We start from the raw sequence: 25,936 nt of genomic DNA, 5'->3' as shown, positions 1-25,936 counted from the left end.
GATTTTCCAAAGTTAAGCACGTTTTCGCGTTGGAGAAAAAGAGATGGACAATTTTTTTCTAGGGGAATTCTTAGAACATTCTGGAAACATCAAAGAGGAGAAATTGTCCATCTCTTTTTCTCCAACGCGAAAACGTGCTTAACTTTGGAAAATCATTCTGTAGCGAGTTTTCCCAGCGGATTTCCCCTGCAAGTGCTATACCAAATGAAAGATAATTAAAAATGCTACAAAATGAGATATTTTAAAATTGGTCACGTTCAATATTGGAGAAATGGGAAGCAAAAGAAAAGTTCAATGCCGGAAAATCTCGCGAGTTTTCCACCGTGGGAAAATGGTTTAAATATATATTGTTAGGCCTTTAAACAGCTTTCATATGGCACAGAAAGGAATTTTCTAGAATAACTAGAAATTAAGAAAAAAATCAAAGAAGTTTTCACTCGATTTGACATAAAATGTGAAAATTCGTATATTTCCCAGCGCTTTTCCGGGAAATGACCACGCTTTTCTTGAGTCTTTGACAATGCCCTATGATAATTTAAAAATTAAATTTGGTCACCTCTTTGGGGACCAACTCCTAATGGTCTGACTAACCCTCTTTACTTTGGGGCTGTGTGTATTTATTGGAAAGTGTTGCATGTTATTTTAAGAGGTGAAATAAAAGTCTGATCAAATAAAATGGAGAACGAGTTCTTCAACTTATCTTTGTCACCAATTGACATAAATACATAGCAGAAAAAGCTCATTATTTGTGTCTTTTAAGAAAAAATGAATTTAATGTGCTGAAAGTGAGGTAATTAATTCAATTCCTAATTGAATTATCTTATCCAATGCGATGTTAATGCCAAAGCTCTAAGGCGATTGGGTGATTATGCGAGAGGTGAGAGAAAGCTATATAGGTACATTAAGAGAGTCCTAACCGAGGGCACATAATGAGTGAGCAAAAATCCATTTAACAAAACTTATAATTTCCCAATTTAAATATTATGCGGCTTTTTGTGTGGAATTAATGGGTGGCATGAGTTTTTTTTCCTTTCTTTCTTCCTGACAACTAAAATTGCTAATTGCGGGTCCGAAAATATATACATATGCGGTGCGAGGGAGAGTTTCAACATTATTATACAGACCTGTCCATTATTGATTGATGAGAATTGATGTAAAAATACTATAAGAGTAATTATCTAGTATTAAACAAAAATTTCGGTCACGAAATCATGAACCTTCACTTACATTTCGAAGGCAATTTCTTAATGTCTCATAAACATATAGCAGCTTGATGCCATTTTACTCGCGAAATCACTCCATGGCTGGTCAAGCGTCCCTACAAGCAAAAGAAAAAAAATAAATAGCTAAATATAATGCCTGGAAGTGACCCTAAATCAAATGACAATCATTCCTTGATCTTTATTCCCAATTTTATACACTCAAAAAAAAGCCTTTTTATTGACTTCTCTCAGCGTGGCAATGAAAATTGGTTTTGTGTCTCTTATGGCATATAAGAATTATATAGTCTAACGGAATTTAAATTAATAAAGTGCCTTAAAGTTTGCTATTAAGTTACAAACATCTCCACACATATTGCTTGCACAGTTGGTGATTTTTATTCTCATATCTTATCGTGCTTTCGGTTCTTTCTTATTGCTTAAAAAAAAGACATAAAGAGAAGCTTGAAGAAGAAGCCACATCGAGGCATTGAATGAGAATTTTGCGGCAGTTCAATTTTCACGCACTTTGCACCACAGAGTGGCACTTACAGTGCACAGAAGATAAAACATGACATATTTTGGCATCACAACTATGTAAAAGAAATAAATAGAGTACGAAAATTTTTAAGAAAATAAAAAAATTACAGTTCTTTCATTATTTGTTGTTTTGTCAAGAAAAAAAAAGAGCAAATTACAACGGAAGTTCTTAATGATGAAAGTTTTTAAGTGTGCTTGAAAGTAAGAGAAAACATTGAAGAAAAATCTCTTCTTATACTTTTTGTTGTTCTAATAATTCATTCCACAAAAATTATGAGATTTTTTGTGACATGCAAAAGATATTGCTTGGCAGCTTGTGACTAAGGAAAAATAGGAAAGAAAAGCTAAATTTCCTATTTTCCTGAAAGTATTTGAGAAAACTCAGGAGTGATTTATCCAAAATATTTACACATAAACCACACCCTCATTGTATTTAATTTTTAATTTTTAGCGCATGGAGCATAATGCTTTAGTGCTCAATTAATGATTATTTTCAATTCGATTGATCAAATTAAATTACCTTCACCAGGCCATAGAACAATAGCCTCAAAATGAGAAATCTCCTTTTTCTTCTCTTGATTTTTGCCTAATTCTCCACACTTCTACTACTTTTTAAATAAAACAATTTCATTTTCAAATTTGATGAGTAAAGCACAAGGCGGATTAATCTTTTTAGGTGATTCGCAAGTTACTTTCTCGTTTTTTTTGTGCAAAAATTTTGGCATTTGCAATGCAAAATAATCACGAAGAAATATGCAAATGCTGCCCAAAATTAGAAGAATTTCTTTATTTTTATTGCTCAAAAATACAAGAAAATGTAATTTAATTTCTCCTAAACAATGAATATTCGGAGAAAATATTTCTTAGAGAAGACATTTTTTTGTTAGTTTTTAAATGGAAAAAACACCAAAAAGATCAATCCATATCACAAGCGGAAGCCATTAATATTTGAGTTTTTTAGGGCATGGGCGGAAAAATAAATTAAATGAAAATAATGAGAATTTGATTGAAATTTCTGGACATTCTTTTTTTTTCCTTTGAAGATACATGTGGGTGAGCAGATTTATTAATTGATTTATTGGCGCAAAAGCATATCGATCGCGTATGACAAATGCCAAAAAAAAAATCTAAATTAATGTTGATTTGACGTGAAAGAATGGCCTCTGAGGAATGTTGTTTTGTTCCTTTGTAATGCTTCGTTTTAATTTAATCACATTCATCATAAATCCCATTTTGAATTACATACAAGCGGAGAATGTTAAACTAATAAATTGACGCCGACCCTATCTTGTGATAAGATAAAACCACATTTGTGTATTTGGCGGGAAAATATTTGAGGATCAATGTCACTAATTAACATTCTTTCAGTTTTCTTCACACCACCCTTTGAATGCCTCTTATTTTCTTTCCATTTTTTTCCCATTCTTTCACCAAATCAGTGATAAATAGTGAGAAAAAATTTTATATTTTGTGTTTAGGCGAGATGAATTGAATGTAATTAAAGAAAAAATACGATCATCATAATTATTATTTTACATTTTAAGATGCTATGATGAAGATTTATGTTGCACCTGTTGTTGGGGGAGTGTAAGCAAATTTTCATTCATAATTTATTTTAATTAGAGCCACTGCACTTGAAGAAAAACACTAGGTATCTACCTACATATAAATCATTAAGACAAGGAAAATTATCATCATAATTTTTAACAGACTCTTCCTCATTTCAAACCATTAAATATTCAAGAAAAATATTTTTTTGAAATTCTTTTAATAAAATTAAAAATTTCAATGTTTGCAGCTTCACTTCTTTACTCTATGTTAATATTTCTAATGCATTTACCTGTTATCATGCAAGTTTGATTTCTTATGAAAGAAATTAATCTTTTCTTTATGAATAGTTAATTTTATTTGTGTGAGTTGTTTAATGGAAAAAGCTTGTCAACTTTTTTTTTTCAATTAAATATTTTGCAAATGTCTGAAAAAATGAATATAAATGTTCAATAACAAATCCTACGTTCTTAATCAGGTATTAAATTAAAATTGAAAATCAGATAAAAAGAGTTAAATGTCTAATTAATTTTCATCCAGAAGACTTTTTTAAAGCACCAAAATGCCCTTAAATTATAATTTTTAGACACTTTTCTTTTTAAGGTTCAAGAAAATACATTCACATTGAAAATAAGTTTCCCTAAAGCTCCAAAATTGATTTATTTACGTGCCTTTTTAGGTGAATAATAACCAAAATCCATTCACTGAGGAATTTTCACGATTCCTAAAAATGCATCAACATAAAATATTCCATTATGTTCTATGTACTGTACAAGACATATTGAGGAATTTAAATTTGTAGTTTCAGAGTAAAATGAATATTTTGCAGACAAAAATGGTCCACATGGTTTCCATTAATTCTAACAATAGGATACCAAAAAAACATTTTAAAATCAATATAAGGAAATTTCTGGAATTCCTCACAATGTTGTGCACATATTTCTCCTATAAATCAATCAGCATAGCATAATGTTTTGTGTGTAGCATAAGTGGGGGTGACTTTGATATGCACAGTGGCTTTGAAAGAAATATTAGCTTCCAGTTGATTAAGGAAATATTATGCATTTTGCTTGTGTCTTGTAGGAAATTTAATAGACATCAACTTCTTGGTACAATATTATTGATCTACTTTGAAGGGAAATACCTTTATCTTTCACTTTCTAGAAACTTCCCAAATGCGCGGAAGTAATTTTCACCGGAAAATCTTTCTTTTGTATTACTCAGAATAATTTTTTTTACATTCTTCTTCAAAGATAAATCAATTTAAATAGATCAGAAGAAAAATTTTGGTAAATTGCGGCAAGAATTTATTTTTTCTTCCTACCTATTCAAGATTAAATTTAGGAATCCTCAATGTCAACAAAATATCTACATTTATTTAACCCTTCAACATTCCTTTGTTGTCTAATTTAGCAATAGTCATATTTTTTTCAATTTTAATTAAATTTTGATTGTTGTAATGCAACTTTAATAATAAAAGAAGTTTGCTCTCTTTTCTGACCACATTAATTTCATCTACATAGTCAAATTGTGCATGCTCACACACAAGTGTGGTGGAGGCAAGTGACCGACTAAACTCCGCACAAAACAGCCTCAAGGAGCTGTGCAACATTGCTTATGTATATGATTTTATTAATACTTTTCCAATTACCTGCTATGTGGATCGTTTTCCTGCCATTGAGTACTATTTTTTTGCCTTAACCATACACCTGACGATTTTGTAATAAAACTCCAATCTTTCTTTTATGCCGTCTCATGCTCTCTCGCAGTACATATTGCCCTCGAGATTGCACAAGATATTACGGTCCCGTACTACCTGTACTACGGATGGAGTAAAGTATAAATACAATGTTCCGGTTGACTAATGTGACTCAATATGCTAAAAAGCATTAAAATGCATTTTAAAGATTTTGCCGATTTCTTTGTACTTGACGACACGTGTGTGTTTAATTTTGAATTTTATTTCCGAATCAATTTATTTCCAAGTGTGTAAAAAAAAACTTTTCAAATGAAGGGCAAGGTTTATAATTTTTTGGGGCTGATTGGTGAAACTTTCGATTGACCGAAAAGTTTTGCTATATAATGTACAACTTTTACTGAATCTATTGATTAATGCAATTTCTGGGTGAAAAATTGAATAAATCGTGGAAAAAATCATGTATATTGGACGCGAGAGAAAAGAGAAAGCAGGTCATTTCTTCGAGTACACATTTCTGCTAAAACTACTATCTTTTTCTCAATTTTTATTCATTGCCTCTCACATGCAAGATGGCTTAGAGTACTAAGAAGTTAAATATGTATGTATATAGAGACTAGAAAGAAAAAGGCTATCAAATGGCTATTTTCTCCATATATATTTATGTGAAAATTGTAAACACAAAACTACACACAGACCTACCAATTTGTCAGTGTTTTATTGTATAATTTTGCAAAAAAGGTTTAATTAAATTAAAGAAAAATACAGAAGAGTAAAAATAGCATGTAATAATTTTTAAATCAAATAGAATTAATGTTGGTAGGAAAAAATTGTGTCAAAGAAAAATTTCGCTTTGATCGAGTTGATTTGTTTTTTTATTCCATCCATTTCTTCTTCTATTTTGTGTGTTGAACAACTCTCGATTGGTGAATTAAAAGTGAATTAGAGAGATTTTCTTTTGGCGATTTGGCATGATTGGATTTTTTTAAGCTGGCTGCTGTATAAGTCTTGTTGTTATAGCATCAATTATTTGCCAATTAATTGCAATTGGTAATGTAGGAATATTTTTGTGTTGGCCTGAAACACCTTGCAATTAATTTTCATCTATATACCAACAAAGACTCTTGGATAAATAGATCAGGGTTTTGCCACATATATAATTAGATCTTTGTGTGAGACAACCTTTATGCGAAATGAGAAAAAAACAACAACATATCATAATTCATGTGATGGCGCAATAATCCAGAAAAAAAGACAAACACTCAACATAACAGACCCACAAGAGTTCAAGTAGCTATGTGTATATTAATGATTTAATTGCATTCAGATTTCGCTCCATTCTTGCTCTACCTATTATAACCAACATTTTACCACCCTTTACCCGCCATGAGAGACTCCTCTTGTGTATATGAGGAGGCATTGAGAAACGCATTTAATCTTCTGTGGAAGATTGTTGACTTTTCTCATGTTATTTCACTTACATGAGACTCTACAACAAGACACCTACTTCACAAACCAGTTTATGTATGTGAGCCAATGTCAATCACCTGTGTAAAAGAAATCAGTCCAAATATCCGTACGCTCTTCACTTCACCATTATACTCTAGCATCATTCTAATAGCACATCATACATTTTGAGCATTAACAAATACACTCCTCCTCCTCCTTCTAATATATTGTTACAAGATCCATAAGATCAATGAGTTATTGTGCAATGATATTTTGAAAATATAATCAATAATACAGAAGAATATGCGAAAGATCAATTGAAAGTTGGTCAATGCTGATCTTCGAGTGATGAGAAAATATTTTATTTACAAAACAAATTTGGAGGGTGTCTTTGAGAAACACTTCATGTCCATGAAGAAGGATATTTAAAGGAGTTTACACTATTTTGTATGAAAAAATCCCAAATACGAGGAAATAATCAATTTATACAAAATCTTGTACAGAATCAAAAATTATAAAGAAATTGAGGAGATTTTCCTGTGGCATCAGATGGGAAAACCGGCAAAGATTTGCCTAAAAATGTGATCAATGACGTCACTATTTTGCTTTTTTTTCTCCTTCAACATATGAAGCATTTTAGTCTTAAAAAACTTCGATAATTTTCGGGAAGGTATTTTTATGCTTCATTTATTAAAAGAGATAAAAGTACAATGGTGACGTCATTGTTTACATTTTTTTAGTAAAATATTTGTCAGTCTTTTCTGGATGATTGTTGTGGAAAATGGGATAACCTTATTGGAAATTTCTTACTCTTTTTTTCTTCACAAATTTCCTGGAAAGATTTGGACAAGAACGTATTCTGTATATGAATTTTCATATATTTTCACTCAAAAAGAATTTTATCCGGAAAGAAAAATATTTTTTCAGAAAGAAAATTTCTTTGAAATTGCCATACTTTGCAAATTAAAAAAACTTGAAGAGTTTCTCAAATAACTACATCATTTCGATGGTCTTAACTTTTCCTCTACAATTTTTCCCTTATTCCTCGTGGAAAAAAATCTTCCATCTTGTTAATGAATTTTGTGAAAGTGTTAAAGATTCAACACATCATTCACCAATGTTACCATTTTGCATGTAAAATGGAAATAGAAAACATTCAATAACACTCTATTAGTTTTATATAAATTTGTATTTTATCAGTTTTATCTCTCGTCGAAGAGTTTCTGCTCCAATATTTATTTTTCTATTAACAGATAGGAATGATAAATTAATAAGTAAAAGATGTTGCTTCTTGTCATCAATCAATTAATTAGAAGGAACTCATTTTCTTATCTTTTTGGGACTTTGGTAAACTGCGAGTGAGCAAACTTTCCACATAAAGAAACTTGCTTTCCGACAAGCCCTAAAACAATTAGAATTTTTGAAAAGTAACAGAAATTACAAAATTTCCAATAAAACTCTGTTATGCCCTCTCTTAAAAAAAACATAACAGCTCTCAAAAAAAAATACATAAAACTATAATAGAAAATGCACATTTTAATGCCAGTAAAAATAATATCTTGTTGTTTCTTTCTTCTTACGTTTAAATAACAAAAATCGCATTACATAAGATTTAGTTTGAAATTATCAGCATCTTCTTTTCAATTCTTTTTCCCGCAACAAATGATCATTTTATTACCCTTTTTGCATTTTAAAAGAATAATATTTCTTCACTCAAATTGCCATTAGACATGATACAAAAGACACTTAAAAAATCTTCAAAACTGAGAGTTTCCGTTTGAGTAAGATGGTTTTGCATTTAAGCATTTCTTTTTGATGGTCTTAAGATTTGTGACGATGCGGTTGCATGGCATGCGTGGTAAAGATGCAAAATTATTTCTTTTCCTGCATACATTTAAATTTGTATTTTGATGGCCTTGTTTCGTGGAAAGTAAAGTAATAAAAGAGAACACGTTTAGTGGGATTTTTGCACCATCCTACACTATATATTGTCTCTGCGCAGACAGCACAGACATGTAGCAGTAGCGTGGAAAATTCTTTGCGGAGCATGTCAAAGGTTAAATGTCTGATTATGTATGCACGTTTTAACGTTTGGCGCCTCCGTGTGGAAAACGTGGTTGGAAGAAGAAAAAGTAAAATAAACACAAATTTCTCTTTGGATGGAGGTAGATTAGATATTGATGGCTCAATTAACTCAGGTGTATGATATTGGTGTTAACAAGATAAGAGATGACGATGGAAAAGAGCAGCAGACAAGAAAAACGTGCGTTTTATAGTGAAAAATTTTGAGTATTCTCATGCAATAAGACGTTGCGCGGAGGAGGTATAATATGAAAATACTTTGCGGTGTTATAAAACGATGAAATGCAAATCGGAGCACTTTTATTGTTCAATATAAACATCTCTTGTTGCTCTCTTATGTACATAATATAGATGATAATGCCCTTGAGGCATTCAAGTAGAACGCGGAGGTGAAGAAATTCCATCCATTTCTTCTTTCTCTCTCTCTCTCTCTCTCTCTCTCAATTCCATCCAATTTAATGCAGCACAAGAAAGTAACAATTTACTTTGGAGCGAGGTCTATGTGTCTGCAATGATTGCAATTTTACAGGGTGACTCCAATGAGATCATTACTAAAAATAGTGTTGGAGAAGATCACTCTAAAATTCAACTTTAATGAATTTAATCATCTCTCTCTGTGGTTTTTCGCAGAGCTCAAAGGAAAAGAAGAAAAAAAAACCCATCGTCAAGCTCTATGATCTTCCACCTCTTGTGGAGAGAGAGTATATTTTCTTGTCGATTTATTCTGGGGTTTTTGAAAGAAAGAAAAAAAAACGAAACATTAAACATAATTTATGATTTCAAGTGGTGGAACAATTTTCCAAAACACCTTGGCATCTCCCCGCGTGCATCCCCATTAAGTAATTTTCCTTCGTTTTATTTTCATTAAATGAAGTGCAAGATAGTGAAAAGAGCCGAAACAAATTGGCCAATAATAATTTTTCGTGGCTTTTTTTGTACCTCTTCTACACCACCACCGCAGATCTCTTTGCAATGTGTGAGAGTTCATGACATATTAACCGAAAAACCTCGAAATAATACCAAAGAAATTCCTTGCTAATTCACATTTTTGCACTTTTCTCATTCAACATATCACATCGTGCTCGCGGAGAAGAAGTTGTATTATGTACAACACGCAAATTAAAAGTGTAATTTACTTAAGTAAGAACATTGCTTTTACCACGAATACAACATATGTTTGCAAGAAATCCGCAAAAATGTGAAATCGCCCTGAAATTGCGCCCTCAAATCGCCAGAAAGATAAATAATTAAAATTTATTTTTTAAGAGAATTAAATTTTATGCAAATTTTTAACACTTTAGGGGCTGAATCCTGTTAATCATTGACGTATTTCTGCAGTGTGGTTTAAAAATTATCAGGAAATATTCCGATTTATTTCTGCAATGATTATATATTGATTGCGAAAATTTTTTAATTTTAATTTTAATTGAAAAAACCATGGGATAAAAACGTTCCATTCAAAAGGGTTAAAGGGTTAAATTTGCTTCATAAAACTGATCTAAAAAAGAAAATTTTGGTTTTAAAATATTTTTTATGATTGTAACACTGTAAAATATCATTCAGTTAACCCTTTCGGGACATGACTCTTTCCAGGATAGAATTTTTAATAATTTTTGAGACTTATTTATTTCTTTTTTTTGTAGTTTTGTATATTTTTCATACTCAACCACTTCTTGTAAAATCTTTTAAGAAATATTCTGAAGTAATCTTTTTATCGAGTGATAGAGACCCTGAATAGGCTTTAAAATAAAGCGAAACATCGCTAATTAAATATATAAACAGAATAATTTATTAATTTAAACGTTAAAGCAATAATTTTCGTACTAATCAATAAACAATAATAATTAAACTAATTAGATTATAAATTTTTCTAAATACACAAATACCAATTTTTTAAAAAAGATAAATTACAGTGATAAACTTTCAGGCTAAATCTTCTCATATGGTGGCAATTTATTTGCTTTGGGTGGAATAATTACGCAAATGAGGAATATAATTTCCTAAGTTGATGAAGCAAATAAAAAGTTTCACTTCAAATTGCAAACATAAACTAATTTAAATAATGTACACGTGATTTCACATTATGCTCATTAAATTAGTCCACGAGTAAGGTGATAAAAATCAAAGAATTCACTAAAAATTAGCAAATATTAGACTTCTTTCATGTGCAAAAGAAATTTTTTTTATGTGAATTTAATTAGTAGATTGTAGAGAAATTAATTCCCATCAAAATGGATTCAAAGAAGAATTTATAAACGAAATTATTGTTTTAAATAAAATTGAAATAATTTTCTTTTTATCTCAAATCTCTATTCCACCGCTATCGTGGAAACTGTTGGAAGCACAACAGTTAGCTTAACAAAAAAAAAATAAGAATGTTTGGAACAAAATAAAAGGAACAGAAAAACAAGAACAAAATTAGAATGTGTTGAAAATTTAATGCTTCTTCGGCACTTTTTTTTTGTTATTGTTCTTAAATTAAAGGCAGATGCGCCAATTAGATGTAAAATACATAATTTATAAAATCATTACACTGCAATATCATGATATTTTATCTCTTTATACAATTCTTTTCTTTTCTTTTTTCATTGCAGAATTACAAAGAGAAAGATGCCGGTAAGGTGGTCCTCTATACAACAAGCATGGGAATTGTACGAGAAACATATGCCAAATGTAATTGCGTTAAGCAAATTCTACGGACGCTTTTGGTTAAATTCGAGGAGCGTGATGTCTTCATGAGCACAGAATATCAGCAGGAGATTAAAGATCGAATGCAATGTGATAATATTGATGTACCACAGCTATTTGTCGACGGTCAACATATTGGGGTAATTTATGCTTTTATTTTTGTCTTATTTTTTTTTTGTAATTTGTGTTAACCCTTTCATGGCATACAAGAATATGATTTGCTAAAACTTTCAAAATCATCAAATTTTTTTTAGCTGGGAAAATTAAATTTCAAGCTAAATTCGGAATATTTACATTGTTCATTGACTTATATCAGCCAATTCATGAAATCTTTATCAAACTTAAAGCTCTTCTTGACGCAATTCCCTTCTAATCTCATTTAGATGAAAAATTATCTAAATTCTGGATGCTCAAAATAATTTTAATTTAATTTAAATTTTGTCATAAATGGTTTAATAAGACTTTATTTCATTTTTTTTGGAGTCATGAGAAAGTATTTAAAGTTTGTCTCTTCATCACCAAGACTCCAAGAAAGAGCTAAAAATCAAAGATCTAAAATCCTTAAGCAAAAAAAATGTATTAGGAAAACGCCTATTTTTGCTGCTTTTATAGCTCTTCTTGCGAAAATGATCCCTGAAGCAAAAATTCTGCGTCAATTCCGCAATTCAAACATGTTGTTTTGCAACGCTCGGGAAGGTGTCGACTTTTCACCGGCTACTGACCACGCAATTTTCTTTGCATTTTACTTTTTTTTCTGTCTCACACTGAGCTTAATGTATCGATAAATTTTTGCCTTCCGGTATTGCGTTTTTCTCCTATAAACTTTATTTGCAGAAAGAAAATTTGAAATAAAAACCGGCGAAAAGTTGTCTCATACACGGAGATTTTTCTCACTTTCATGATTTATTTCACGGATCTATGTCTGTTTGTATTTTTTTTTCTACATAATTTTCTTTAGAGAATTATTTATTTCTCTATCGATGGACGTTTGTTGAGTTGCATAAGAAATGTATAATGTGCAATAAATTCTTGGAGAAAAATAGAGAAAATGTCAGTGAACTTTGTTGCAATTTTCTCAGGGATTTTCCGTCCTTTTGATTCATTGGAATCATTTAATATCATTAAAATTTCACAGAAACGACGTTTTTTTTAGAGAATTTTCGGCACAATTTAAGCCCTTTCATTGCGACGAAATGCTGTGAGAGAGAGAAACATAAGTGATGGTAAAAGTGCAAGACAGACAGACACGATCTATTTTAATGAGATTTTTCAGCAAGATATTAAATCGAAATCCGCATGAAAAGATCTTCTATTTTTTTTTTCTTTCTTTCTTTTTTAATTTGAGTCACACAATCCCCAACTTTCTTTGGAATCTTGTCTACAACGTGCATAGCTACATTTGAATATGAATTCAAATTAATTTTGTGAATCGCGCGCGCTTCTTGTGTGAATTTCCATCATCATCATTATAGCTATCCTAGCACCCAATGTTGGTACAAACGCTCCACATTAACAATTGTTCAATGCATCTTGCGTTCATCTAACTTTGAACTGCACGATGTGTGAGCTTAATATTATTTTCTTGCAAATGCACACATACCGCCACTTAAGGAAAGGTGTGATGGTTTGTTTAAAAAAGGAAAAAGAAATGTGTGGCAGTTTTGTCGCACAAACGCGAGACGAGATTAATTGATAAATTATGCGGTGTAGGTACTAAAAAAAAAGTCGCGAGAAAGAGTTGTTGGCATAAAAGACATGAAAGTTTTATTTTCTGCAATTTTGTTGTTACTGATTTATAGAAAATCGTGATCACTTTTGCAAAAGCTTCACAGTGAATCACAAAATGGACAAGGAGCATCCTCAGTTTACAAATAATATAGGGTGTTTCACGTTAAATGCAAAATAATCATTTATTTTTGAATATTTAAATACTTTCTGAATTTATTTGGAATCTCTAAAAGTTTATTGGTCCACAGAGAAAACTCCTTATTCAAGAAACCATTCAGAACCCACTTAAGCTAAAAAATGTAAACAGTGACGTCACGATTGTGCTTTTTTGTCATTTTTTATTAGCACGAAGCATTTATGCAAATGCTTCATCGATGATTTTTGTTAAGATAATTAACTTTATTCGTACAACAAGTAATGTGAGATTCAAAGAACTGAGACTATACACCACAATATAAAGAAAGCTCATAAAATAACAAAGCAAATAAGGAGTACAAAGCATATGCTTCATGCATTGGCGATTTCTTTTATTATTTTTTAATTCTTTACAAGATCAACTCGTACCCTGATTTTTTTTTCAAATCTCTTTTAATACTTGTAAGATTTTGCTGGACACCTTGGTCAATTCTATTATGTTAAATTCTACGTCTGTAGATATTTAGGAAAGAAAATTTAGAAAAAAATATACTTTTTAAGAGAAAATTATGGTCAAAGCATGTGGTTAGAAATATTAGATTCTTTATGTTAAACTGAATATCAAATTAACTATTTCAGGACAATTCTAAAAAGTTCTTGAAATTACAATTCTTCAAAGTAAAATTGTATAACGAAAAACTATTAAAATTCTCCCGTTTGCTATGTATTAATTGGAAAATTCTAGTAGTTTTCTTTTACTTTGAAGAATTTTGTTAGGTGAATTTGATAGCATTTATTTGTTTCCAAATGTCTCAAAGAGTTAAAAAAAAATTAATCAATTTATATTATAACCATTTATGCAATGGAACCAAAATTGAAAAGTTGCATTCCCATTGACACACTCTGTATTCTTTCAATATAAACTTTTTCTTTCCATTCACCCTCTCTACTTTTGACCAAATTATTTTTTTGTTGATTTTATGTGATCGTTTTGCTGAATGTCTGCCAAAATAAAATCTCACCGGCTTTTCAATTTCATTTGTTGATTTCTAAAACCATTAAAATGTGCCGAAAATGCAAAAGATTACGATTGTAGGTTGAAATGTAAATATTTTCTTTTTAATGTCCAACCAATTTTGGGAGAAAATTTCAAATGTTCTCTCCACTTTTTAATGAAATTTCAATCAGTTTTTTTTGCATTCGTTGTTAAATTGATAAAATAAGCTAAAGCGAAAGGTATAAATCTCACGGAACATTTTATGCATGCCGAGTGGTGGTGAAGAAATTATGCTTGGTGATGTTGACACAATCTCCATGTGCAACTGGTTTCACCCATCAAATTGTATAAATAATCACATTTTATTTTCTCTGATTTTTCCAGAATGCAGATACCGTTGAACGGCTAAACGAAGAAGGTGAACTGAGGAAAATGCTTAAAGCCTATAAGGTAAAGAAATGTTCAAGAAACATGTAGATAGTATACCGCAGGTGATATGCCTTTATCTGATCGTTTTTGTTTCTTTCTATGTAAAAATCCGAAAAATCTCGTTTTTCGGGCTTCTCTCCATTAAAATTCTTCCTCTTGCCCATCAGGGAAGTAAAATGCAAATTCCACCTCTTGATGTGGGCAATAACTTACACTGCCCGCGATGCTTAAAAATGTTTTCTTTAAGTAAAAGTTTTACCATACGCACAGTTATGCTGTAGAAAACTAACAGTGAACGATTGGATTTTTATCAAAAATTCATTCACAGCGGGTTTTTTCTATGAATTACATTATTCTGTTTTATTTTCCTGGGAGCAACATAACAAAAATATTATATTTCACAATTTAAACAAATTAAAATTGTATAATTTAACACTCTATTTTTAGAGATTTCAATTGAATTAATTAGAAGTTGCGTAACGATGAATTAACATTTCCTAATGGTTTACAGTTTATCTCAATTTTTTTTTTATAAATTTGTTCTTTGAATATTTTTATTTGAATTAATTCCAAAATAATTATTTGGAGCAATTTTTTCATGTTTTTATTTATTTTTAATTTAAAACGCACGTGAAGATCATAAAAACGTAATATTTCAGTAAATGCGAGATAAACAAGAAAATGATTCAACGGACTAAGCAATAAAAGAGATTATGTTACTCAATAATTTAAAGGGTTTTTTGACCAGGTTGGGTAGTCAATGGATCCAATAATTTTGGAAACTGTTGATTCTGTCAGAAATAATTTCTTTTCATACAATTTGTATTATTTTTCGATATTTTGAAATCTAGAATTCATAAATTTATAGCTGAGACACATTTTGTGCAATAAAATAAGGAATTAGAGACATTTTCTTCTTGAAAAACTTGAGGAGATGCTTATGGACAATTTAGAATTTTATATCATGCCATCTAACATTAAATCTCTTTAATAGAAAGTAAAAAATAAATTTAAAAAAATATTTTGAGTCAATTCGAATTAACTAATTAGGAAATTTTTAATTCTTAGAATATTGCTTTAATAAATGCTTGAGATGGTATAAATTTCAGAACAAATTCTTGAAATTACAAGGATTTCTTTATCGCTAAATAGGATCCATTGATTGAAATATTTAATCTTTTGTGTGGTCTAATATCTAATATATTGGTTAGTTTGAATTTTAAATGGTTTATCCTCTTTGTTATTAAGTTTTATTCTTATAAGAAAGAAGCCGAAAAGATTTAAAGATCCTTTAAAAAGAATCGTTTCAAAAAAATTGATCTGGATAGAAGCTGATCAAAAACTTCTAATTTTATAGCATAGATTGTGTCTCAGCTACCAAGCTGTTTTTTTTTTAATTTAAAAATATAAAACAACTTATGAGTTATAAGAAAAGATAGGAAAAAGAGACCAATATATCATTATTAGCAATCAATTTGATAAAAATTCATCAATCAAAAGCTATGGAAATCGGTTTTATATCTTGGAATATTCCAAATGGAATATGGAGGAAAAATCAATATGGCGTCTAGAAAAATGTCCTAAATTGTCAATTTTCGCCGCTTAATTCAGCACTTGTGGTATAAATATAAATGCCTACGATATGTGCTGATTCTAGCGAAGATTTTCGAATTGATTTTTAATGAAAAATAAATCATCAAGAAATGAATGTTTTTCATAATATTACTAAAAATTCGTTTAATTAATTTCTGTTCTTTCTACTCTTCTTCCCACCCGCAGTGCCTCGATCCTAGCTACACGTGCAAAATGTGCGGCGGCTACAGATTACTCCCATGTCCCTCCTGCAACGGCTCCAAGAAATCCGTTCATCGGAATCACTTTACAGCTGAATTTGTGTCACTCAAATGCATGAACTGCGACTCATCCGGCCTGATTTTCTGCAATTTCTGCAAGACTACTTGACGAAATGCAACCGTTTGATCGGGTGTGCAATGATGTGTGGTGTGGATCGCGCGATCGGCGTGCAAAACCGCACACAATGTTGACGACAAAAAAAGTAAAAGTATAAATTATGGAGGGAAAGATGATGAAGAAAAAAAACCATTATGTGTAAATAGACTTAATGATTTTAGTCTCCTAAATTGTGGTTAATTAAGTAGAAATACAGTAGGATGAAAGCAAAAAAAAAGATGCATTAGTTGTGTCTCTGGTTCACTGAATTATTTTATTAACGAGAGAAAGAGAGAGAGAGATGTAATTTAAATGCAGCTTAATAAAATTCAGCAAGATTACATTTTATCCAAAAAAAAAATTGCGCATTTTTATTTATTTTTCTCTTTTACCTATTACCTCACAAATGCCGCATTTAACGGATGTTGGACGCAATTTATTACTTACAATTTTTTTAAAATTTCTCACATCGGTTGATCTTTAATAAATTCCTCTTTTTTTTTTCACTTCAACGAGACGCTGAATGATCATTTTTCATTTATTTTTTGTTTCTTGCACTTGTATTTCTCTAAATAAGATCATTAAACCGCCGCAACTGATAAGGGTCAAGCCGAGCTTCCGTTTTAGGCTTACATAAGTCGGACAACGCATAGAGAAGGAAATTTTGTAGTTTTAATTTTCCCACGAAATGTTGCTTTTTTAATTACAACATAAAACGCATAAAACACCGTAAGATTGGTAAGTAGGTGGATTTTGTCAGTAAATAAATAAAACATTTCTTGAGACATTCAATTGCAGCAAAATGTCCTCGAGGTACAAAATATTTTATCGTTGATTTCAGAATTCCAGTTTAGGAGCAAAGACATTCCAAATGTTCTTAAAATAATTCTAAAATTTTGATTATTCTCAAAATATTTCGAATATTTCAGGCTTTTTGGCTTTGCTTCCTTCACACTTTTACCCCTTGATCAGAGTTACGAGGTCATCTTATTCGATCTCTTGCACGTGGATACTTAATCCGCCGATTAATTCAAAGCTCTTAATTATTATTCGAAGAAAAAATAAATAAAAGTAGGGATAATCGAGCAAGAAATCTTTCTTTAGCAGAAAAAAATTACTTTCTTCGTGAAAGACCATTAGAGACAGCTTTAGCCAAGCTCATGGTGTGTGCGTGGCTCAAACGATATAATTTTTAAAGTTATTTCCACACTTTTTGAGAAAATCTCCGCGATAATTTTCCACCTGAGTAGCGATTAAATGTAATATGAAATTTATTTATTTTTACTGCCGCTTCCAATTATGTTCTCAAATGGATTTCCTCGGCATTTTAGACATGAAAGTGAAGAATTATCGATTTGGTATATAAAATATGCCACAAATATGGAATTTATAGGGAAGACTGGAGTGAATTTAGCCCATTTTTTTGGGTTATTTTGCCGAAAAAAAATTAAGATTTGCGATTTTTTGGAAAATATTAACTCTTTCACGTCCGCATGAACCATAGATACGTTAACCCTTGGAGGATTTTGCTGGCCAAAGTGGCCAATTCGACATTTTTTAAATTTTCACAGAAAAATATCTCTTGAAAATATCGTGCTAATTTCTACATCTGCGTATAGGAAAGTTTCATTACTTCAAGATCGTCGAAAGAAAACTTGGAAAAATATTTTCTTTTGAGAGAAAATGAAGGTCCGAATTTTGTGGTTAGAAACTTCGATCCTCCAAGTGTTAAATATGTGATCTTCGTATCGCAATATTTATTCATTTTATTAATTTTTTGGAGTCAAAAAGTCTTTTTTGGTCTCTTCAGTGTAATCTTAACGTATTTACAACTAGGAAAAAAAAATAAGTGAATTTAAATTCGAGAAAATAAAATGTTTCAAATTTGGGTCACGAATTTTTCAGACACAAAGGTGTTAAGCTTCGATTTTTAACCCTTTTAAGTCCGTCCATTGGGTCGCTGACACAAGGAGTCAATTTTGAATTTTTTTTATTTTGTATAGTTAATTTTTAAATATTGAGTCCAAATTACTACAAGACTATGTCTTTACAATCCCTGATCATTGTATGACCGCAAAAGGATATCCCCAAGGACTCACCGGATCAGGAAGGACGAAAAACCGAAAATTTTTGAGTTGGGATTTTTTGTAAAAAAAGAAAAGTGGAAAAACGTCAAAAAATTGTAAACAAAAGTCACATTTCTCCACTTTTCTCAGCCCCAGAATGGAAATTCAAAATTCTGGTACATCAAAATCTGCATTGGTATTTCCTCTTCCATTTGCTTTTTACCCAATCAAAATCCATCCAGTAGATCCTGAGAAAAACCTACCTTTGTGTTTTACGACAGTTCTATGGAAAAGTCGAAAAATCTCAAGATGGCGTCACACCTAAGATGGAGGAAAGAGATTTTCTTACACTTCAATAATAATAAGTCTTCAAATGTGACCAAAACTTGAAAACCAAGTTTAAGAAAAACTCAAAAAAAAAATGAAAATATTTAATTAGATCAGCTCTCAAAAGAGACCCCCCTTAATTTTAAATGATTATCTTTTTAGATCTCGTTGAATTTTAAACCTTGGCCAAAATATCAAGACTTTAATTTTATAGCACGATTTGTGTCTTGACTATGTGGTTCGAAGAAAGATTTATCCATAAAAAATATAATTCATCAAGTGGAAGATATTTTTGGGATTCATTTATAAGAAAAAATGTTCAAAAAATAAATAGAAAGAGAATAAAAATAATTTTCTTTTACCTTTGTTTTATTAAATTCCCCTCCCACATCCGGCTCAGGCTGTAATGGTGGCCCTCCCGATTGTTTTGGGCATTTTTTTATTCGTCGAATCCTCGAGTTCTTTGGGTTTGTAATAGTGTGGAGCCACCTCAAGGAGCCACTTGCTCTCAATCTCCGTTACCTGGCGCATGTACTCCTTTGTCGTGAAGACAAGCTCATGGTACAGCACCCACCGTGGAAGATCCTCGAAAAGAGCTGAATTCGGATGAATCATAACAGTTTGGTTGTGTTTGATTGTCTTGTAGTTCCCACCCTTCGACAGGCGGGCAATGTGATAGAAGTAGCCCGCTGTGATGGCTTTGCGGATGTTAATTGTTTCCGGAAGTCCGGAAACCATTTCAATCTCCACGCGCTGCATCAGCCCCGCCAGCTGCTCTCGTACATCCCGTGCACGCTTCATTGAGCGATACTGAATGAAATTCTCATAGCACCATTGCGTACTGAAGTCCGTGTCTGCCCATTGATTGTACACCTGGAGGAGACTCAGGTGATCCCCATGGAGATGATTGAAGTTCTTTCTGGCGGTATCGGCGTGAATTATCTTATCCTTGGGCCTGTAGAAGATTGCACTGTTGACCGAAAGCATGGCAGCAATGGTGACCACCTCCTCGGAGCACTTGTACTTCTCACTGGCCAGCAGCATCTTCGCCATCATGGGATCCACGGGAAATTCTGCCATTCTTCTCCCCAGCTTTGTCAGCTCTCCGTGATGGTTCAGCGCCCCCAGGGCGTAAAGTTGCTCCAGTGCCAGCACCAGAGTCTCATGGGGCGGTGGATCCAGGAAGTCAAAGTGCAGCAGATCATTTATTCCCAGAGCTTTGAGCGTTAGCACGGCATTGCCCAGATTAATTCGCTGAATCTCCGGAACTGTATTGTCTTCCAATTCATGCTTATACGCCCACGCTGTGTACAATCGGAAGCATTTTCCCGGAGCTGTTCTCCCAGCTCTTCCTGCTCTCTGATTTGCAGAAGCTTTTGAGATTGGTACCACCATCAATGTTTCCATTCCTGCAAAATTTTTGAAAGAAAAAGAATTAGAATTTGAATGAAAAAATCTTTCCGGGAGCTTCCTTACCTGTCCGGGAGTTGAAATTATTCTGCTTAGCAAATCCAGGATCAATGACATAGATGATGTTATCAATTGTGAGGGAAGTTTCAGCAATATTTGTGGCCAGAACGACTTTCCGGGCATTGGGAGGTGTTGGTTCGAAGATTTTGGCTTGCATATCGCTCGGGAGATTTGCATAAACAGGGAGGATGATGAGTTCCTTTAGCTTCGACCCGAGACGCTTTACACGATCCGTGAGCATCTCATTGCACGTCTCAATCTCCTCTTGTCCCGTCAGGAAGACGAGAATGTCTCCCAGAGGCTGCGTGGCGTGAATTTGGAGGACTGAAACGACACAGGCATCGATGTAATCCGCTTCGGGGGCTTTTGTGTAGTAAATATCCACCGGAAAGCGTCGTCCGGGAATCCGGAAGATGGGAGCATCGTCGAAGAAGGCGGAAAACTTCTCAGCATCGAGTGTGGCACTCGAAATGAGGAGCTTCAGCTCTGGGCGGAAGCGTGAAATGTCCTTCACAAGACCGAAAAGGATGTCCGTGTGGAGTGTGCGTTCGTGAGCTTCGTCAATGATCATGACACTGTAGGAGGCAAGATCGGGTTCTGAAAGGAATTCCCGGTGCAGCGTCCCATCTGTCATGTACTTGATCACAGTTCTTTCGGATGTGCAATCCTCGAAGCGAATGCTGTAGCCCACTTCATTGCCCAGCTTCACGTTCATCTCCTGCGCCACACGAGCTGCCACACTCATGGCAGCTACACGCCGTGGCTGGGTACAGCCAATCTTCTGCCCATCCTTCGTGTAGCCCGCCTCGTGGAGGTACTGTGGGATCTGTGTGGTCTTCCCCGAGCCCGTTTCACCCTCAATAATTAGAACCTGATGTGCTCCAATGGCAGCAATGAGATCTTCCCGAAAGGGATAGACAGGAAGGGATTTCTTCGTCTCCTCAATGTCCATCTTCCGTCGCTGTGCCTCAGTGAGCTCTGCTCGTTTCTCCTTGTCCTTCCCTTTGGTTCCCTCGAGCGTCAGTGCTTGGATGAACTCAATCTGATCATCCAGCAGCAGATCATACTCCTCCTGCCGCGATGAACTCGCATCCTTGGAACCAAATTTGAAGACAGCCGACGCCAATTGTTCAGCTTCCCACTTCTTCTGCTCCGAATTGGGCATCTTCTCACGCTCATCCACCTCCACGTACTCACTCTTATCCCCCTTCTTCACATCCTGTGGCATGTGGTAGCGCTGGATACGTTCCAGCTCACGCGCTTTCTCGTGCTCTTTTGCAATCTGCAGGATTTCCTTCTTGTACGCCCGCTCATGTTTCTCACGCTGCGTCAGGACGCTGTCTTCAAAGAGGTACTCATCATCAATGATGTCCGCCTCTAGCTCAGCCACTTTGTCCTCTTTTCGCTTCTCCAAGTACTTCCGCCGGGATGCCACACGCAGCTGTGGCAGCATTTTATCCCGATCCTCCACTTCCATCTTCAGCCGCTTGGCTGCTTCCTCGTAGGCACGCTTCGAGGATGTCTCCAGCACACGACGTGTCTTATCCTCATCTTTCTTCTTCAGTCTATCAGCAAATTCATCGCGTTCCTTGATATCCTTTCTTCGTTCCTCTTCAGCACTATCCACACTCTCTGAACTTGAGCTGTCGTGGCGTCTTCTTCGTGAACTCATCCTGGACACCCTTAAAAACTACTTCTTGGTCTGGTCAGTAAAGTAAAACCACTAGAATCAATCCTTGTTTACGTTTACGAAGAAACTCCTGAACATTAAACCACCCTGAAGTTTTTAGTTTCGACATTAAACCAGCAAGGGGACGTCGACTAAATTAGCCAATGTCGTTCATGTCGTCATGTTCAAAAATTGTTTTTCTCTTTTTTTTTGTAAAAATTGATAAAAGTAATAAAAAATATGTAAAATAAATAAAAAAAGAAACGCTTTAAATCCTTTGAATGATCGTTTTGGACTAATGGGACTAATTATTTAAAAGAAAAATTTGCCAACTCTACATGTTATAACTTCAGGATGGTATAACTTGTCTAACTTTGACCTTTTGGCGCCCTTTGTAACGATCTTTTTTACAAATAAATTTTTAACGATAAATACCTTTTTATTATATTTTTATTAGTTAGATGTAAATTAATGTAATTAATTAGCATACATTGTACCTGTGTACTGTTCAAAGTTACAAAAGTCCACAAGTTTTTATATTATTCTGATTTCAATAAAGTTTTTTATTCAATGAAATAAATATAAAAGTTCACAGGAAGAAGGCAAGGATGTCTGATCAGTAGATTTCTCAAGCTGATACCCGAATTCTCCTGCTAATATCCACAAATTCCTCTTGGAGCTTAAACTTTTGAATTTTCCCCGAGAGAGTTTTAGGGAATTCCGTGACAATTTCAATATATCGTGGGATCTTGAAGTAGGTGATCTTCCCTTTGCAGAAATCCCGAATATCCTGCGGTGAGAAGGATTCACAGTCACTGCGGAGACGCACAAAGGCACACATTTCCTCCCCAAGACGCTCATCTGGGACACCAACGATGTAGGCTTCGGCAATTTGTGGGCAAGTGGCCAGGAAGTTCTCAATCTCTTTGGGGAAGATATTCTCTCCGCCACGAATGATCATCTCCTTCAGGCGCCCAACAACCTTCCCATACCCATCGGACTGCAGGATGAACTGATCTCCCGTCCTGAGCCATCCGTCCCTTCCCAACGTTTCGCGAGTCTTCTCCTCATCGCCCCAGTAGCCCAACATGGTGAAGTATCCGCGCACACAGAGCTCCCCGGGAGTGCCGAAGGGTACGAGATTCCCCTGAGCATCAACAACTTTGGCTTCAATGTGATCCTGAATGTGCCCAACTCCATCAAAGGCTCTCTCATCTGGATCTTCAGGTAAGCTTAGGAAACTAACTCCTGTATTTTCAGTCATCCCGAGAAAAGTCTAAACATTCGCAGGATTAAAGGAAATGAATTAGAAAAAATATATTATATGTACCTAGATTTAGTTTTAAGGAGTTTGGTTTTACCTTAATCTTCTTAATTCCCAAGCCTTCCTTCATTTCTTTAATGAGTTGTGGAGTACACGGCGCTCCTCCAGTTATGGCAATTTCCGCATTGAGTTTAAGATTCATCTCCCGCTGCTTATTGATCAAATCCACGTACATTGTAGGCGTTCCGTAGATCACTGAACACTCCTCATCTCGGATTACTGAGAAATTCTTTTGGGCATTGTAGTGAATTGATGGGACAACAAGAGTTAAATTATTGCACATTGTGTTCATGATACCCATCATTAATCCATAAGCATGGAAAAATGGGACAAGGATGCAGGCTTTTCTCCTCTCCATTCCCAATTTCCTGTACGCTAAAGCATTATTAATGAAAGCTAAATGCTTTAAAATTGTAGCTTTTGGCATCCCAGTGGTGCCCGAAGTGAATTGAATGTTGCATCCACTATCGGGGCTGATATCTTTCTGCTGATCCTCAATTGAGCTTATCTGTGAAGGTGTTGGGAGGGACCCCACGTCGCTTAATCGGAACGTTCCTCTGCAAATAAAATAAATAAATTATTATCACGAGAGATGAGATTACAAATGAAAGTCAAGAGGCAACACTGATAAGGTGAGAGCGAGAGAGAGAAGATGATTAAATAATAAAATCTTACGGAAAGTATCGTTCAGAGTTGATAATGATGGTCGTGAGATGAGGTAAGATCTTGCTGTGAATCCTTCCAGGATCACTTGAGCTGAGTTCTGGGACAATTTTCACGAGTTTCTCATAGTAGTCCGTCTGGCGGAAGCTCTCAGACGCAACGAGGGCTTTAATGCCGACCTTCTGGATGCAGAACTGCATCTCTGGTGCCTCATAGGCTGGATTGAGAGCCACAAGGATGAGTCCTGCTCTCGCAGCGGCAAACATAACAACAGGCCAGATGGCTACATTGGGAGCCCAAATTCCCACACGATCCCCCCGTGTTAATCCGAGACACTGAAACCCGGCAGCAAGACGATCAGCTTCACTCCTCAACTGCTCATACGTGAACTTTGTGCGCTCCTCAATGCACACAACGGCTTCACGGTCACCGAATTCATTAGCAGCTCGCGTCAACTGCTGACCTATTGTCCTGTAAACCAGTGGTTGCTTCCCGATGTTGTGGATGTAGCTCAAACCACTCGATTGTGCGTAATTTCTTCGATTTATCTTAATTAATCCACTAACAAAAAAATTCTGAGAGTTTAAGAAAATTCTTGCGGAACTGCTCACGATCTTCATTTTCTAATCTTAACTTGATACTCGATTGAACGTTTGAACTTCTATGAAAATTTCTATATCAAATCTAATGATTTTATACTGTATCTAACTAAAACCATTAATTTTTTTCTAATAAAAATTTATTTGTCGAGATTTTATTTGCAGCTACTGCCTGCGTTGATACCACTGCTTCCAGGTCAAATTTCATTGAATTAGTAGATTTTAATTCATATCGTCATTGTTATTGCGTAGTTGATGCTATACGTCACAAAATAAGATCTTTAAACCTTGTTTCTTTCCAACATTTTTTTTATTAAAATTAGCCATTATAGTTTTATATTCATGATATCACGATCTTAATAAAATGAGTCATGCAAAACAAACACAAAAATGGAAATCTACAAGGTCACAAAAGCCGTTATGCTGCAGCTTTTAAAAATACAAAATGGCGCTCAATTTAAAATTGGCGTCCTTCGCATTATGATCTTTGTTTTATTAATTAAGGATCCCATAACAGCCATCTTTAGTAAGTTTCAAGAGGAGTTTCGTTAAGAAAAAAGCGTGCGAGATAAACTAAGGTAATTAGAATACAATAAAAAATAATTCCAAACTGATAAAAAGATGCCATAAAGAAAACCTTAAGACGTGTCTGACAGTGATAACAGATTTTATTGTCCCTCCTAAAAAATTTAACACGAAACCAGGTGAAATCATAACTGTGTGGAGATACTCTCTGAGGTGGTCAATACAAAGAAAATTTTCTCTTCTTTTTTTCCATAAAATACTACAAAAATTCTTCAAGTGTGGTCCTAAAACAGAGTGTACGTGATAAAAGATAGAAAAAAAAACTGTGAGTGAGAAAAATATCATTGTAGAAGAAAAATACTTTTAAATGAATGGAATTATGGATTGTACATACAACGTACAACTAGCACAAGAGACCCAAAAGACAGAGAAACGAATAGATAATGATAAAATGAAATAAGTCGTCATACGGGGAGTATGGGGAGTATTAAAGCAAATATATGGTGATATTATTTGAAAGTGAATTAGTCTCTACTTGCCATTGAGCCAGAATGGAGGTCGTGAAGCGTTCTCTGAGAATTCTAACGTGTACCCAAAAAATCCCCAAAAGTGGATTAATTAAGATAAATCGAAGAAATTACGCGCAATCGAGTGGTTTGAGCTACATCCACAACATCGGGAAGCAACCACTGGTATACAGGACAATAGGTCAGCAGTTGACGCGAGCTGCTAATGAATTCGGTGACCGTGAAGCCGTTGTGTGCATTGAGGAGCACACAAAGTTCACGTATGATCAGTTGAGGAGTGAAGCTGATCGTCTTGCCGCAGTACTCTGCGTTGATACCACTGCTT

At 34.0% G+C, this 25,936-nt stretch overlaps 3 protein-coding genes across 9 annotated transcripts in view; 1 reads left to right on the top strand and 2 right to left on the bottom strand.

Annotated features, from left to right (window-relative positions):
- The window catches only part of LOC129790795 (glutaredoxin domain-containing cysteine-rich protein CG31559-like), a 383,040-nt gene extending 357,104 nt beyond the window's left edge, over positions 1-25,936 (top strand). For 3 of the 6 annotated variants that reach the window (XM_055828524.1, XM_055828525.1, XM_055828526.1), the window contains exons 3-5: positions 11,109-11,342; positions 14,447-14,512; positions 16,271-16,793. In XM_055828524.1, the coding sequence (XP_055684499.1) occupies positions 11,109-11,342; positions 14,447-14,512; positions 16,271-16,453 (483 nt within the window). In that variant the 3' untranslated portion in view covers positions 16,454-16,793. Of the gene's footprint in view, positions 1-11,108; positions 11,343-14,446; positions 15,519-16,270; positions 16,794-25,912 lie in introns of those variants that run through there. The other 3 variants (XR_008750622.1, XR_008750623.1, XR_008750624.1) reach the window with 2 other exon arrangements.
- On the bottom strand, positions 606-22,104 carry LOC129790787 (pre-mRNA-splicing factor ATP-dependent RNA helicase DHX16). Of its 2 annotated transcripts, XM_055828510.1 has the most exons (3): positions 20,311-22,104; positions 19,197-20,243; positions 606-1,318 (listed from the first exon to the last, which is right to left on the bottom strand). In XM_055828510.1, the coding sequence occupies exons 1-2, from the start codon at positions 21,974-21,976 to the stop codon at positions 19,231-19,233; spliced, it is 2,679 nt and encodes an 892-aa protein (XP_055684485.1). In that variant the 5' UTR covers positions 21,977-22,104; the 3' UTR covers positions 606-1,318; positions 19,197-19,230. The 2 variants fall into 2 exon arrangements, with proteins under 2 accessions (XP_055684485.1, XP_055684483.1); XM_055828508.1 differs by lacking the exon at positions 606-1,318 and having other exon boundaries at positions 19,186-20,243.
- Positions 22,505-25,936, bottom strand: part of LOC129789213 (medium-chain acyl-CoA ligase ACSF2, mitochondrial-like) — a 4,306-nt gene continuing 874 nt past the window's right edge. Inside the window, exons 2-4 of the mRNA XM_055825862.1 lie at positions 23,973-24,521; positions 23,335-23,854; positions 22,505-23,249 (exon numbers count right to left, since the gene is read on the bottom strand). Coding sequence (XP_055681837.1) covers positions 22,602-23,249; positions 23,335-23,854; positions 23,973-24,521 — 1,717 coding nt within the window. The 3' untranslated portion in view covers positions 22,505-22,601. The remainder of the gene's footprint in view (positions 23,250-23,334; positions 23,855-23,972; positions 24,522-25,936) is intronic.

The sequence above is a fragment of the Lutzomyia longipalpis genome, chromosome 2 (genome assembly GCF_024334085.1).
Source record: "Lutzomyia longipalpis isolate SR_M1_2022 chromosome 2, ASM2433408v1".
NCBI lineage: Eukaryota > Metazoa > Arthropoda > Insecta > Diptera > Psychodidae > Lutzomyia > Lutzomyia longipalpis.
This window is presented reverse-complemented; position numbering and strand designations above follow the sequence as displayed.